Genomic DNA, 14,568 nt, shown 5'->3' with positions numbered 1-14,568 from the left:
ATACAGCGAAGAGAATAAAAAGGAGCAGCGAGTCCTCTGCGCGTTCTCGTCTGTTAAGTGTAATAAATCTTGTGTTCCTACATAATGCAGCTATACTATCGCTACGTGCAGAACACCAGTGCAGCTGGGGGATAAATATTTTTAAAATGACAGCTGACAAAATATGGAAATGAACTGCATATTTCTTCACTTTTACACATAGACCCCCCCCCCCAAAAAAAAAAAAAAAAAATGCAATGGGAATGCTGCATCCCCTGCGGTAACTGTTTCATTCTGAAGATGGCTCCTATTGCACCACCCTGCCTGCCCCATTTATGCACGTCCTTCAATGCCAAGAAGTGTTCAATATGGGCTGTTCAATTCATTAATATACTTTTGGCTTTACCCGGTATGACAAACTGTTCTGAGTTGTTGCAGTTCTGTCATTGTCCACATCGGTTATGCAGTTTTTAAGATCACTACGATCACCAAGCAAGCCACTTCAAGCAACTTAACGGAAACTGCAATCAGCACAGACCAGCCACCAGACTGTCACTACAGTTAAATAGACCCTCATGAAACTCTGGAGATGAAAAGGGCCTATCTGCCAATATCTTGTTTTCGTTTCGCTAACAACACTTTGTTCTCTCCCTCATTTCAATGAGAAAGGAGTCTACGTGGATTTGTTTTATTTATCTGGAAGGCTGAAATCTCGACAGCTCTGAAAAATGTTCACTACTTAATGCTGACAATTAAATATACCAAAAAAAACCCAAACCCAAACCAAAATCAAAACCACATTGCTTCCTTTGGCAAAGTACAAATGGAGTATATCAAGGCTAGTCTCAAAAGTTAGAAACAACAAAAAAAAATTATAAAAAATTATAAAGTGGTCCTATATATTTTCTGTCTGAATACTCAAAAGCCTGAGGCCAAAAGTGACTTTTTTGCCTTTTTGATACCCACAAAAGGTTACTGCATTCCTTACTGGCACAACCCAGCGTAGCAGCAGGCTGTCATGCAGGAGTGCTGCTGAAATCTGGCAGAGAACGGCCGTGGCACTGCTTCGCAAACCCTATTCTTCCGCTTGCTACTTCCATTGTTTCTACTTCCCCGTGCTAGGTTCTCCGGAGATCACTAGTTTTCTTGTTACAATATTCTGAGCAGTTGCTCCCCAGTAAGAAAAATTAACAAATCTAAATGTCTAAAAGTCAACTACCTCTTTCTAAAGGTAAAACTGCGGATCTCAGCAGCTTTACTTTTTTGATACCATGGGGCCACCCTGGGCTGCACTGAAGCTGCTTGGGAAGTGCTGGCGAGGGATTCTCCCTCTTCCTGTGAAGTTCTTCAGGGTCAAGTTACTGCTCTATTTACAGCCTTTAGATATGCCATTTCTCTAGAAATACACTGAGGAGGGGATGAAGGCAGTGTCAGAGAGAGAGAGAAGAAATATTTAAGCTGCAGAAAGTTTGCAGCAATGGCCATAAATAAATGTTAACAGGAAAATTTGGAAAAGACACCTGGCCATCAGACATCAAGTGTGAGACAAACTATGAAGTTATGTGAGCAGTAGGAAAATTGCCCTTCAACTTAGAAAATAAGGGTTGACACATTCAAGAGGGGAGGATTTGATGCAATTCCTTGTGACACTGCTGGTGCTGGACTAGATACAAGTGGACCCACAAGGTCCATTTTTGCTCTAAATTACCGTGTTCTCGTACTACACCTACTCAATTGTGTCTCAGAGATCAACTGTGTTGACTGAAAAGAGCGGGATGGTTCCTGTCCTGGATACTTTCAAAGACCGATAAGATTATTCTATAGGCAGTTACATCCTCAAAATATGACTAAAAGCTGAATACACGTTTGTTCTGTAACTAAACGTTGCATGCTATCCATTGAAACCAGTTTAAGAAGATCTCTTACTTCCTGTATTATGTGAAACAGGACATTATATTCATTGCTTTTTGAAAGAGAAAAATAACTTACATTAAAAATACATTCACTTGTCTTTTTATGCAAATTCTAGAGTTTATGAATCCCTCTGATGGCCTTATAAATACATTCATATTATGCTCTGGTATTCAAAATAAGACTATATCTCTGTCCCTTTTCCCATTAGAAATAAACTCTTCTTTAAATGGCGTCAGCCAAATACGCATCTTATTCATGGCAAGCAGAAAAAGTTTTTAAATCTAGTTTGACATCTTAGTTATTGCTTTTAACTTAAGCCATAAAACAATCTATAGGTGCTGCAAAAATTCCAATAGAAAGAACTCTTTGTTTTTAACATGAGTTACGGAACAATGTAAGAAATAACCCCAAAGCTTTATCTAAATAAATCTCAGCTTTTCACAGCGAATTATAACTCACCATATATTTTCATTTGTAGTTTCTCAAGAGCAGAAGATATTGAATTAGGCATCAAACCTTCACATTGCTCTTTCAGAATTTGGTGAGCATGTGCTGGGCCCAACGGCCAGGAATAATCACGCCGTTCCCTTTGGCATAGTCTTAAAAAGATTCTGAAAGTGTCGGGGGAAATTTATCTAAGAAAATATGAAGCAGACTCAGATAGCCCAAACCGTGTAGGCTTAGTCATAAAGAACGACTGCAGCTTGTGCAGACACTTAAATTAGCTGTAATTTAGATAAGTAAGGGATCGATAGCAATAAAGCCAATATCATGATGGATTTCAAAACGAGCCAGTTACTCCGGTGTAGAACCTGACATCTCAACGGGGCCCAAACCGTCTGCAGTTTCTGTGAGGCTGCAACTTCCCTGCCCTTTTCTGAACAAGCTACATTAGAACATCACAGGCTGCATGTACACTTTCACCTTTGGTGCAGATGTACCTCGGTACAGAAAACAGAGAACACGAATGCCGTCTCTCAGAAAATACTGGAAATAGCAGTCTACCAGCATCATGGTGAAATCTAGCACATATTTAGTGACCATTTGGCCCTCTCAAACACTGATACTCTGGACAGACATAATGCTTGGACTGCTTAAGAGCTAGCACTACTAAAAAATATTAAGGTAATAGGTACTTTAAATCTAGTCACATACAGCAGAGCTCAGGCCCTGACATTGGTATTGCCACATTCGGTGATGCTGCTGACCAGGCAATTCTGCTCCCCCAGCTCAATCCCCAGCAGGGAGAACCAGTCACGCAGTGTGGTGGCCGTCACCGCTTCTGCTCCCCAGTGGGACCTTGGGATGCCTGTGACAACTGTCCTACCTGAAGTTGTTGTTATTCCGGTATAGCTAAGGCATGAGTTTAAACAAAGCCATGCTGCTGCACCCTGCATGGACACACCTCGGGGTGCTCCTGGCCCTGTTCCCTCATGACCAGCCAGCAGCAGGTAGCTCTGCACCCTCTGGGCAGTTCGGTTCGGGCTGGCTCAGGAAGGGACCCCGGCACACAGCCACCGTGCAACTGACATGGGACGCACACCCGCTCGTGTGGTGTAAGGCAAGAGAGACGTCTTGATGTACCTCACTCCAGCTGCGCTCAAGTGAGGGGCAGGTGAACCTTCAGCCTTAGTAGGAGCAGGCCAGGGCTGGCCATGGAGGCACTCTCCTGGACTCTCTGCTATCAGCTGGGATCAACGTGCCCCTGCTGCTCCCCTGCAGGACAGGAGACAATGTGCTCACACCAACAAGGATGATGGTCACACTACGTTTGGGATATTCTGCCTGCAGCAGTTTCCAGAGTAGCTGTACTAGTAAAAGCACATTTTTTACCACATGTGTCTATGCACTAGCACTTACCCTGTATAAGAATGTATTTAAAAGAAAAACCTCAGGTTATTAAACCAATGGAAGTAGAAGACTGAAGCAGGTTTGAGTGGCTTCAAAATGCCTTCCACGGTAAGATGAACTGATATGGTATTATCAGGCACTTTGTTCTCTCTTTTTGGCTACCAACCTAATGGCTGAGCTATTGCAGTATCACTGTTTTTATGTTATAGCCTCAAATGCACTCAACCCTAATTTAAAATCCACCTTTCGCTCTGAAGTTGAAATCACGTTAGGGGTGGAAATGAGGCTGACTGCATCCAAATCTGCACTTACAAAATTAAAGGCAGGATTTTCTTAGCAGAGGATACTTGGTCGTTGAATTTACTACCACCAGCGATCACACCCTCCCTCAAATCATCACATATGACTTTTCTCTCTAATGAAAAAAAAGGGAGCTGCAATGAGCCAGAGTTTTATTTTTTTAATGTCACCACTTTTTGTGGTATGGGAAGTAAAAGGAGACTTATGTCTCTTCCCTAGGGACAGCACATTTCCAGATGTATGAAAGAATAAGCAGATATTGCCTAGCATCTCGAAGCCTTGTCTACAGAGGCACTGAACATACATCCAGTTAAATAAGAGATAAAAGTCCTGGCCCTAGAGAACATCCAGTCAAAAAAGATGAAAGGATAGGGAAAAAAGAAGTAATATTATCCTCTTTTTTTATATATATCTATGAAAGCAAGACCTGAGAAAATAGGTCATTTGCCCAAGACTGGAAGGAAAGTCTGTAAATAGCAATTTAAACTTAATACTTCTCAAGTCTCAATCTGGTGTCACAAAACCATTATTTCTCCCAAAACAGCATATTAAGGAAATACTAAAAATAACAAAGCAAATTGCAGACCAGAAGGATCATAAATAAAATACTAGATAGAAATGTAAGTATGAACAATTCTGATTTTTGAAAACTTTCTCTTGTGCCCAATTTGAATAATTGACTGTTTCACAGAAGCTGGCAAATATGTGCCTCTTGTAACAACAAGTTATTGTGCAGCAAAACCTTCTATTTTCATTTATAATTATCTACCGTAATATATCGCTCCCTGTGTTGACCACAATCAAAATACTCTAATGGCTGAAATATGAGGTCGAAACACAAGAGAGGAACTCCCTCCTGGATATACGGAAAAAGGACAAAAGGAATATATTTTGGGAAGACTGAGGAAAAAAGCCTTGAACTTCTATCCGAGAGCTACTTGTAGATACATTTTTTTGTTGCATATTTTATACTTTTCTCCTCCGGTGTTAGAGAGAACTGACTGTATTTCAGTTGGAAAAAAAATAGCTATACTTCAAGACTCTCCCCTTTCTCACAGTATCTGTATTCCTCTGGCAGTTATATTTGAGGAAGTCTTCTAAAAAGAGAAACTAATTCTTTAAAAAAACCCACACTGTGGTGGCAAAGACATAAATCCCTCATCTTGTCCCCAGAGCCTGTTTCTTTAGGATTATTATAGATTAGATTATTATGGAAAGGAAGATTTAAATATCTTATTTACCTGAACAGCTTCATAATACATTTTCTTGCCTTCTTCATCTGTCTTGTCCGACATCAGCCATGCCTTGAGCAAATATTCATAAAAGCTATCCCCAAGCCCTCCAATGGAGACGTGATCTAGAAAGGGAAGGAAGAGATTCAACGCAATTTCACCTTCGGCCTGGGCAATAAAATACAATTACAGTTTGAAACAGTGCATTTAATGATCTCTTACTACAACAATCTTTAATAAATGTAACCCTGGAACCTCAAGAAAAATATGTCTGGTACGTACAGTGAATTATATCTTTAATTGCTAACTTTTCCATCAAGCTAAAGCAGCATAGTTATTTAATATCCCCAACATGCCACAGGAGTTCATGGCAAAGAAATAAGAATTTATATGTGTAACATCCAATTCATGTAGTCTATCCCATACAAAAATGTGTTAGTCTAAGTTCTTTTTTGTACTAAAACCAGGAAAGTTTGATAAAGGCTTTCCGTTCTTAACATGCAGGCGTTGTTTTCATTTGCTCTTTTATTCATTAATGCTCCATTTAAGTCACTTCACAAAAAAGGCTAAGATGTTTTAGCTCCTTCCTGCAGAGTTGAATTTCAGGTTATCTTACGGTATTTCAAAATGCCAACCCATATGTTTAAAAATAATACTATATTTTTGAACATCTGGCTGCTCTCAGAACTCAGCAGTGGTTCTAGACAGGAAAAAAAAAAAAAAAAAAGAGACTTTGCCCCATCTACAGATGATTATTGCCATCACACCGCTTTATTCTGCCCTACGCTTACTGTGTGAAAACATCTGGTATTACAGATGCCGGGATTATTCAACTGCACACGCTTAGGATGTGACTCTGCAAATACTAACACCAACCGAGTCAGACCGTTTGACGTCAGTTGCACCAGTGATGTCAAAGTTGCTGATGCTCTCAGTTTGCCAAATTCTTGGCAAAATTTTAATGGCCTATCATGATTTCAGCGTAGGTCCCCTAAACACATAAAATACTCGAACGATACATATATTAAAAAAGTGTTTCTCTAAACTCCATTAAACTAAGAACACCAGCTGGGAGTTTTCTTTTTTAAGTTGGTGCTGCCTGGTAACATTAAGGGATTTGGCATTTATTGAGTCTTCAGTGAAGTGCTTTACTAGGACTACTCATTTATAAAGGTCAATTTTACAGTGAGGAAGGCGTTTGCTAATTGCACCCGGGACATCCAGGATGGAGATGTGGTTACGTGTATCACGCGGCAAGTCGGTGAGTCATATCACAAAATTCTGGGCATGAGAAAAGCAGAACACGCATGGGGTAATCCAGGCTCGTGAAGTGAGATGCAGAAGGGTTAGTACAGAGCTCACGCTTCCCAACACCTAACTCTCATCTTTGCTTCAAAGTTATGCTTCCATTGGTGGAACTCAAAAGAACACATAGAATTTATTTTTAAATTCCTTTGTATCTTCTCTTCATGGAATGCCTTTTGCCTACTGAACAGGTTGCAAAGCCATGCAAATGTAGAAGATAGACACTTTTTTTCTATTCAAACTTTATTAATAGTGTCTTTTTCATCCACTAGCCTGTGACATACAAAAAATAATTTAGTTTTCCAAATGTATCCTGTCCCTTTGCCTAACAAATACATCGTACCATGAAACCAGGATTATAAACGGCTTCCCCCCACCGCTCCTCTTTTGAACGAGATAGATTAAATTTCTGGGAAGAATACACCATTTATTTAATTAAATGTTCATGATCCAAAAGGAAAAGAGGCTTCTTAAAAAAAAAGAGAACATTTTCTATGATCGAAGGCTGATCTTTGAACAGCAGCATTTAAATGACCTTTACGGTTTCCTAAATAAATTACCATAGAAACCTCTGACATTTGCAAACTAAATAGCACAAGCACAGTTTCATCAATAATAAGCCCTGTTATTATATACATTATTGCAGTAGACAAATCCAATTGACGCATGCTGCAGCAAATCACTGTCAGTTTACTGTCAAAATAACAAGGGCTAAATGAATTTACAGGAACAATGGCAGTGATCCAGCAGTGTCCTTCACAGTTACAGCATTGCTAGAGAAGAAACGTTCAGAAACGATTCCCCCCTCCCCGCTTGATGTTTGAGAGATAATACTTCTGTCTGGTACCAATTAAGGGTCTAGGAATTTGTTTTTTTCTGTTGTAATCAACTGAAAACAGCCTAGAAAAGCAATCTCAAATAAAACATCTCTCAAGTCTTACATTCTGATCTACTACTACGTAAAGAAAAAATAAATAAATCAGTGCCTGGGAATGGAAGCAACTGAATTGGAAGAGATGCAACAAGCTCCAAGTTGCTTTTGCTGCTTCAGCACGCTAGGGGCTGACCGGCGTCAACATCTGTGTCCACCATTTGCATGTGCAAGAAGCTATTTCTTTGCCAATACTACGTGCGATTGGAAAGCAAAGCTGCTATAAGCTAAGTTTTCCTGTGCTCACCAACAAAAGCTGTCATTTAACGTGAACAAGGAGTACATAAGACACAACTATATTAAGAATAGGGAAATGGCAAAGGCCACAAGGCAGAGTAAGTATTTGACTGCTTTAAAATAAGTAAGGCAGAGCCAATAATGGCATCAGCCACTAGAAAGATCTGCTCTCATGCAGCTCACCAAAAAGCTGAGGTTCCGTGGCTGACTGAAGGAGGTAACTGGACCTGGGTCACTGATGCTGAGGTGGCCTTCTAAGCAAACCCAGTGCCTATTGCTGTAGGATCAACGCTTCCAGTGGGAGTGTTTAATGTTTTACAAAGCGGTGTGAAACCGAGGTGAGTGACAAGTGGGCACACATCTCTCGGATCTGTAAACAGATCATAAAATCATAGAATCATAGAACCATAAGGTTGGAAGGGACCTCTGGAGATCATCCAGTCCAACCCCCCTGCCAGAGCAGGGTCACCTAGAGCAGGTTGCACAGGAACGCGTCCAGGTGGGTTTTGAATGTCTCCGGAGACAGAGACTCCACCACCTCCCTAGGCAGCCTGTTCCAGTGCTCTGACATCCTCAAAGTAAAGAAGTTCCTCCTCATGTCAGAGTTCATGCCAACATGCCAATAGGAGTTGATGGTTACACATGCTGAGCTGCCACGGGCCTTGTGGCACGGTGACCTGAAGGAAGCCCCACAGCCCAGCAGACTAGAAGCCTTTTGAAAATGACGGGCATACTTCTAATTCATAAAGGGAAATGGCCTTTGCTTTGATGGAACAATACAATTGAGCAGCACAACATTTTTGGATGTCTTTTTAATTCAGAGTGTGACACAAAGCATTCAAAAATATATTTTATTCAATAAAACACTTGTTATTTCCCTTTGCGAAAATTATCATCTATCCAGACTGTGGCCAGTCCTCTTACCTACCCAGACCGTGGCCAGTCCCATAAAGACTCCAGAACCTCACTTCCACCTTAGCTGCATCCTAAACAAACTATCATATTCAAAAATATCTCCAGTCATTTCCCTCTCTTGTATTGTCTACCCAGCTCTAGCACTGATAATCTACAGGGTCATCTCCTCTGTCTGTGTCTTTTCAGACCAAGACAGCCTATCTTGCTTGTTTTCTTTCAATAATAGAGGGAGGAAAAAACACGAGAACATTGAGTCAGATGAATGGGATGGTGATAGACTGAACCTAAGCAGGAAAAGTGGAAGAGGAAGTAGGGTCTCTAGAATCGTGATCCTGCACACTATGTGGTCTTTGAACGTTATGAAGATCAGAGAAGGCAATGTACAACAAGAAAAGGTTCAGTCGTCAGGAAGGGGCTAAGAAGTTCAAATACTTCAAGCCTTTTATTATACTCTTTCCCTAGTAATTTTGGTGCCTTGAGTAACGGTTCCAAAGGGATTCATGCCACGACACAATTCTGTTTAGTTTACTTCCTCAGTTGTTGGCATTAAACTTCAACACAAGTCACAGCTGGTATTAACTGGAAAGACTTGTTTTATGTTCAGTGGAGCCACACCACTCTAAAAATATGGAATTTCATTCAGATGAGCTGATAATGCTTCCTTAAACAGCTACTTTAGAAAGCACTTTAGATTTCTGAATAAAAGACTTCTATAGTCTACAAATTCCTTTCCAAAATGATACATATTCAGACATTTCCCCGCTTGCAGAAACCATACTGAAAGATCAAAGAAAATTACATTAAAATACAGCAAGTAGGGTTATTATTTTTGTATTTGTAACATTTTTTACTTTGTATAGAACCTCAGATACCATCTGAGTTTTAATACTTTATAAAAGTTCTTTATATATACACAAAAAACACATAACAGCGATTGAAAGAAGTTAGCGACTGCAAACAGCACACTGATAGACAGGTCATACTACCAAAGAAATGATCTACTTACGCTGGCCCCATTGGCCGCTGCTAGGATTCAGATAGTTGGGGTAAAGGCCCTCTGGTTTATCCAGTCGATTTAGAACTTTTCGAATATTCATTACCTATTGGAAGGGTACAAAACACTGAGCACTGCTCCATTTTCCCCCCCAAAAAATAAAACAGCATTGGTACAAAAGTCTTTAAGTGCAAATATCCCTAAAAATGAAAAAGATAGTCTTATTCGACATATATACCTGAATACCTCTGTGCAATCATATTACTATTAAAGAAGATCCTCTAAGCTGATATCATCGCATAAAGGAGCTCCTCAAAACCTCGGGAGTTTCTGTGTCAAGTGGCGGTAATAACACAACACAACAGAAGCAAGCTCCGAAGCTCAGGATTTGCCATACAGAATATCTCGCCCCTCCACAGGATACCGAAAGTCACGGCGGCTAGTTGCCCTAACTAAACTCAGCTACTTCAGCATTATGTTCCTCATATACCCAAATCAGAAATGGTATTAAATATTAAGCCTATCGCCTAGTTCAGGTGCAGAAGCGAACTGTAAAGTGGTTTTGCCTGGAAAAGGAGAGCACTGCTGGAACAGAAGCTGCTCCGCACAAGCAGCTTGCCCAGCAGGAACCCAGGCAGCCCTGAGCGCTCCGCCGGCACTGCTAAGGAGCTCGCTACAAATGAGAGGCCTGGGGAAACAATTACAGTCCAGATGCTCTGCAGCTGGAGTCACCCAGCAGCACAATCCGTTGCAGAGCACACGAAATAAGTTATACTCAATTTTAACATTCACCGGAAAAGCAAATGTAGCAACTTGGGAGTTCTTGGGAATGAAGACCCTGAGCACCACAGACCAGAAATCGGAACAAAAAGGTACTGACAGCTTCATTATAACACTCTGAATGCCTGGAGATCAAGTGAACTAGCTGCTGAGAAAGAAGATAAATTAGCTTATACCAAGCCACAGAAGGATTTTTGTTGTGGTACACAAACCGCCTTCTGCTTCTTGACACTACATTGCTAACTGCCCAAATGCAGACCGCAACGAGTCCTAGACCTCATTTAATGAATTCTTCTATGAGTACTTCCGTGCAAAGCTTATTCCAGTGTTTCTTCCTCTTTATCAAGTGTGCCAGCCCTGGAACGGCTTGCCTCAGAGGACTGTGGAATCGCAATCTCTAAAGGGTTTTAGGAGCAGCATACATAAACAGATTTCCAGCATCTTGCAGTTACAGCTCCATGCCACTTGGGAAGAGAACCATAGGCTAGGATTTTTAACATACCCACTTTCATCACACTTTAATTGCCTCTTGATAGAACAGACGTTATACATTAAATTACCATAAGTATCGAAAGATAATTAAGTTACCCAACAAGTTTGTTTCTGGGTGCTGCCACCCCCCGCCATCCTTCCCCCAGGTCGGATTTAAGAGAAACTCTGTCTTTAAATTCTTCCCTAAATACATTCAAATTGCTAGGAGTTTGTTTCACAAAATTTATTCCAGTGCTGAAAATGGTGTCGCATCAAAATCATTCAGTCCTTTAAGTTTGGTAGATTATTTTAAGATTATTAGATAGATAATAGTTTTAGCTAACACAGGGCAGTTGGAGTAAGAATACAAACCCAAAACAAGTGGAAGCTTTACTTAGAAAAAAAGAAAAAGATAAACCATACAGCGTATTATAAAGAACAGGACTCGCTGACTATTTACGCACAAAAAGCAAAGCCAAATTGCTTAGGTGAGAATTGCTGGAGGGAGAAGAAGAGTTGCTTTCCTTGCCTTATGTAAATAAAAGTATCCAGAAGGCAATGATATAAAATTTTGGAAGAATTAGTAAGCACAACAACTGTTTTGTCAAAGGACGGTTTTGGGTTTTTTTTTTTTTCTTCTCACAAAGAAAGCTCAAAGCACACTTCTCAAAGGTCAATGCAACGGAAGGGCTTTCTGACCTTGCTGATAGTATGACACCATGCAGGGTTTTGAAGACTAAACTTGCTGAATTCACACAAGGCAGCCACGGTGCTTTGCTTTCTATAGGCATCACATATTATCCCTAATATAATGTCAGTTTTTGTTTTCACCACGTTCAGGTGAAATACTGAAGGCGGCTCTATGGTCTGATTGTTTAACATGACACTAATTTAGAACATAAACAGAAATTTTATGTTTTATGGGGTCAGGTAAGTGCTATATACGTGAAGATGCATCATAATGGTTTTGGAACAGATTTTTGACTTTATAATACAAAAAACATGCCAAGGTGATTAGGGAAACGTCTAGAAAATATATACCTCCTGTGACAAATGCTTACAACTGAGGAAAACACAAATCTCTCCCCAGAGATATTTTTCTCCCAACGTGATTTATCTTTTACAACGTGATTTTGACTGAACAGTCTAACCTTTTCAGCAAAGACAGGGTTTCCAGACAGGTGGCTCAAGTGTACGAACTCCAGATGCAAAGTCCCAAATTCTGCCAAAATGCTGCTGCCGCCAGAGGCCCATGGCCAATTTCGACCGATTCCACTGAGGTGAGGGGGAAGAGAAATACAGAAAATAACCATGAGCATCTATAAGGCAACGCTAATAAAATGTAGCAAGTGGTAGATATGCTGTTATCAAGAGAAGATAATTAATTTAAAACGTACTTAATATCTGCATAAGAAACCATGCTTCGTCAGCCTTCCGTGACTTCACCACAGGACCTTGAATTACTTTGGTCCAGTTCTGCTTAGGCTTGTAAAATTGCCTCTTGCAACAAGCCCGTCTTTTAGCTCATGCATAGCTCCGTTACACGTATCACTGTCCCAGTGTTTCACTGTACGGTATCATGTCTAAAGACAGTACAAAAACATCCTCATGCTTCACCTGTTTTCCCTGTATTTAACGCAACACTCTCCAATTCCAACTCTTCCTTCTACAGTGCCATTGTTTATTAACTTAAAACACTGCATATATACAGCACTGGCTTTAAGTTAAAAGCACTACATGCAGTATACCCTTCTTTATACCTGAGAATTTAATAGAGTAGGATATATAGGCACTGTCTGTCTGGACACTCCTTCCAGGATTAGTAACTTCAGTTTTAATTAAGACCTAAAGATACTTCACAGTAAAATTAATCTCAGGTTTTGTGCTGAGAGTAGAGAAAAGCACATTTATTGCTAAATCCCCACTAGAAACTAAAGCTGGTTGAGATTCAGGATGAAAAGTTTGCTAAAGTTTCATTACAAAAAGATGGGGTATTTTCCCTTGAAATTTCCAGCAGCAATATTCAGAAAACCCCCTGAAATTAAAGAAAAGCTAGCCAACTTTCCAGAGCACCTAGGTGAATAACGACATATTAGACCAGCATATTATTAGCATGAATGTTAGATATAAATAAGCTCATTAGGTACTGGAATGTCTTCCTTATTTTCAAGCTGTAAACAGCATTAAAGACACACACATATATATAAATAAAAAATTTAATTTTACTTTTACACATAAGCAGGACTGCAGTCATCAGTTAACACCATGAAAATCAGGTATTCTTCCTGAATTAAAATGTGACTCATATTATGAAAAAACAAAACAAAGCAAAAAAACCCCAAGAAACCCCATTTTTAGTTCATCGTGATGGAAGTCCTCTGTTGTATTAAAATTTCTTCTGCAAAAGGTCAAGTATCTATAACTGAAGTTTAACCAACATCATGAAATTAAGACTCCATTAAATTAATTTCCCCACAAGCTATATTAACACATTATTTTGAGATTTCTGCCACACACACAAAATAAAACCCAGTCATTAAACTTTGAAAGCAGAGGAAACGCTACAAATAAAGAGCACATTTGTGTTCTACTTAAATGTCACGGCTTTAAACTGTGCAACACCTTTGGCTGCCTGGCCTTGAGCTGAAGGCACCGCTGGAACTCACTCAAGTGCCACCAAAAATAAACCCAGAATATTACCTGCTGATGGGTGGACTTGTATTGTCCCATTTCTGATGTACCATAGCATCCCTCAAACACTCCCCATAGGTATGCTATAGACTTTCTTTTACCCAGACCATAAAGCAATGAAGTGGCTAAGCTTATCTGCATGCCGAGGGGAGGGAGGACTTGGTGGAGCAAAAGGAAAGAGATCAGATGAGGTTCCCCTGGCTGACCATAAAGGTGAGAGGCTGGGACGCATGAAGGCCCCTGATGCAAATGATTGCCCGAAACTCCAAAGGAGAAAAATGTTTCTAATCTTCATAGCTGCAGACAAAATCAATGACATAATGAAATCAGGGTACTGCAAAGACGCACACAATCCAACTTCGATATGGTATTTGTACGACAGAAACAGAACATAAGTTTTATGGGATCTGAATATCTCATTTTAAGAGCAATCTTACAAAGATCAGAGTGCTTTTTACATTTGATGAAAGCAAAAGTGAAAAGAAAAACCCACCTGGCTTCCAAGCTGTCTGCACTTCAATCTACTGTGGGTCAGAATTTTTCCAAATGGTGAACATGAAAGTGTCAGATATTACAGAAAATAAGATGAGGGCGAGTACTGTAGACAACACGTCTGGAAAACTCTTATCTACAGACTGAAGAGCTTACACCTACAGACTGCTTATTCACCCAAGAACAGGCACCATCCCCGGGACACACAGGCCCAAGTCCTGCCTAACTGCTGACTTCTAGATGACAATATTTTAGCTTGTTTCCAAATCATCTAGATTAAAAGAGATATCACAAGACACTAGTGGTAAATAAAGCTCATCAGGAAAAAAAAAAAAGTGAAATATTTCAAGATTTTGAAAAGTTACCGTGATACGGTGCAACTGGCAAAAGCCCACTTTTTTTTTTTTCTATTATTTCTCAATAAATCTCAAAATGGAAACACTGAGCTGTTCCTGCAGCAAAACATTAACTAAACT

At 40.0% G+C, this 14,568-nt stretch overlaps 1 protein-coding gene across 1 annotated transcript in view; it reads right to left on the bottom strand.

The window, feature by feature from the left end:
* Positions 1 to 14,568, bottom strand: part of MAN1A1 (mannosidase alpha class 1A member 1) — a 153,862-nt gene that overhangs the window by 18,564 nt on the left and 120,730 nt on the right. The window contains exons 6-8 of the mRNA XM_063329703.1: positions 12,061 to 12,184; positions 9,671 to 9,764; positions 5,286 to 5,401 (exon numbers count right to left, since the gene is read on the bottom strand). Of these exons, the coding sequence (XP_063185773.1) occupies positions 5,286 to 5,401; positions 9,671 to 9,764; positions 12,061 to 12,184 (334 nt within the window). The remainder of the gene's footprint in view (positions 1 to 5,285; positions 5,402 to 9,670; positions 9,765 to 12,060; positions 12,185 to 14,568) is intronic.

The sequence above is a fragment of the Chroicocephalus ridibundus genome, chromosome 3 (assembly GCF_963924245.1).
Source record: "Chroicocephalus ridibundus chromosome 3, bChrRid1.1, whole genome shotgun sequence".
In the NCBI taxonomy this organism is placed as follows: domain Eukaryota; kingdom Metazoa; phylum Chordata; class Aves; order Charadriiformes; family Laridae; genus Chroicocephalus; species Chroicocephalus ridibundus.
Note: the sequence above shows the minus strand (reverse complement) of the source record. Positions and strands in the feature narration are given on the sequence as shown.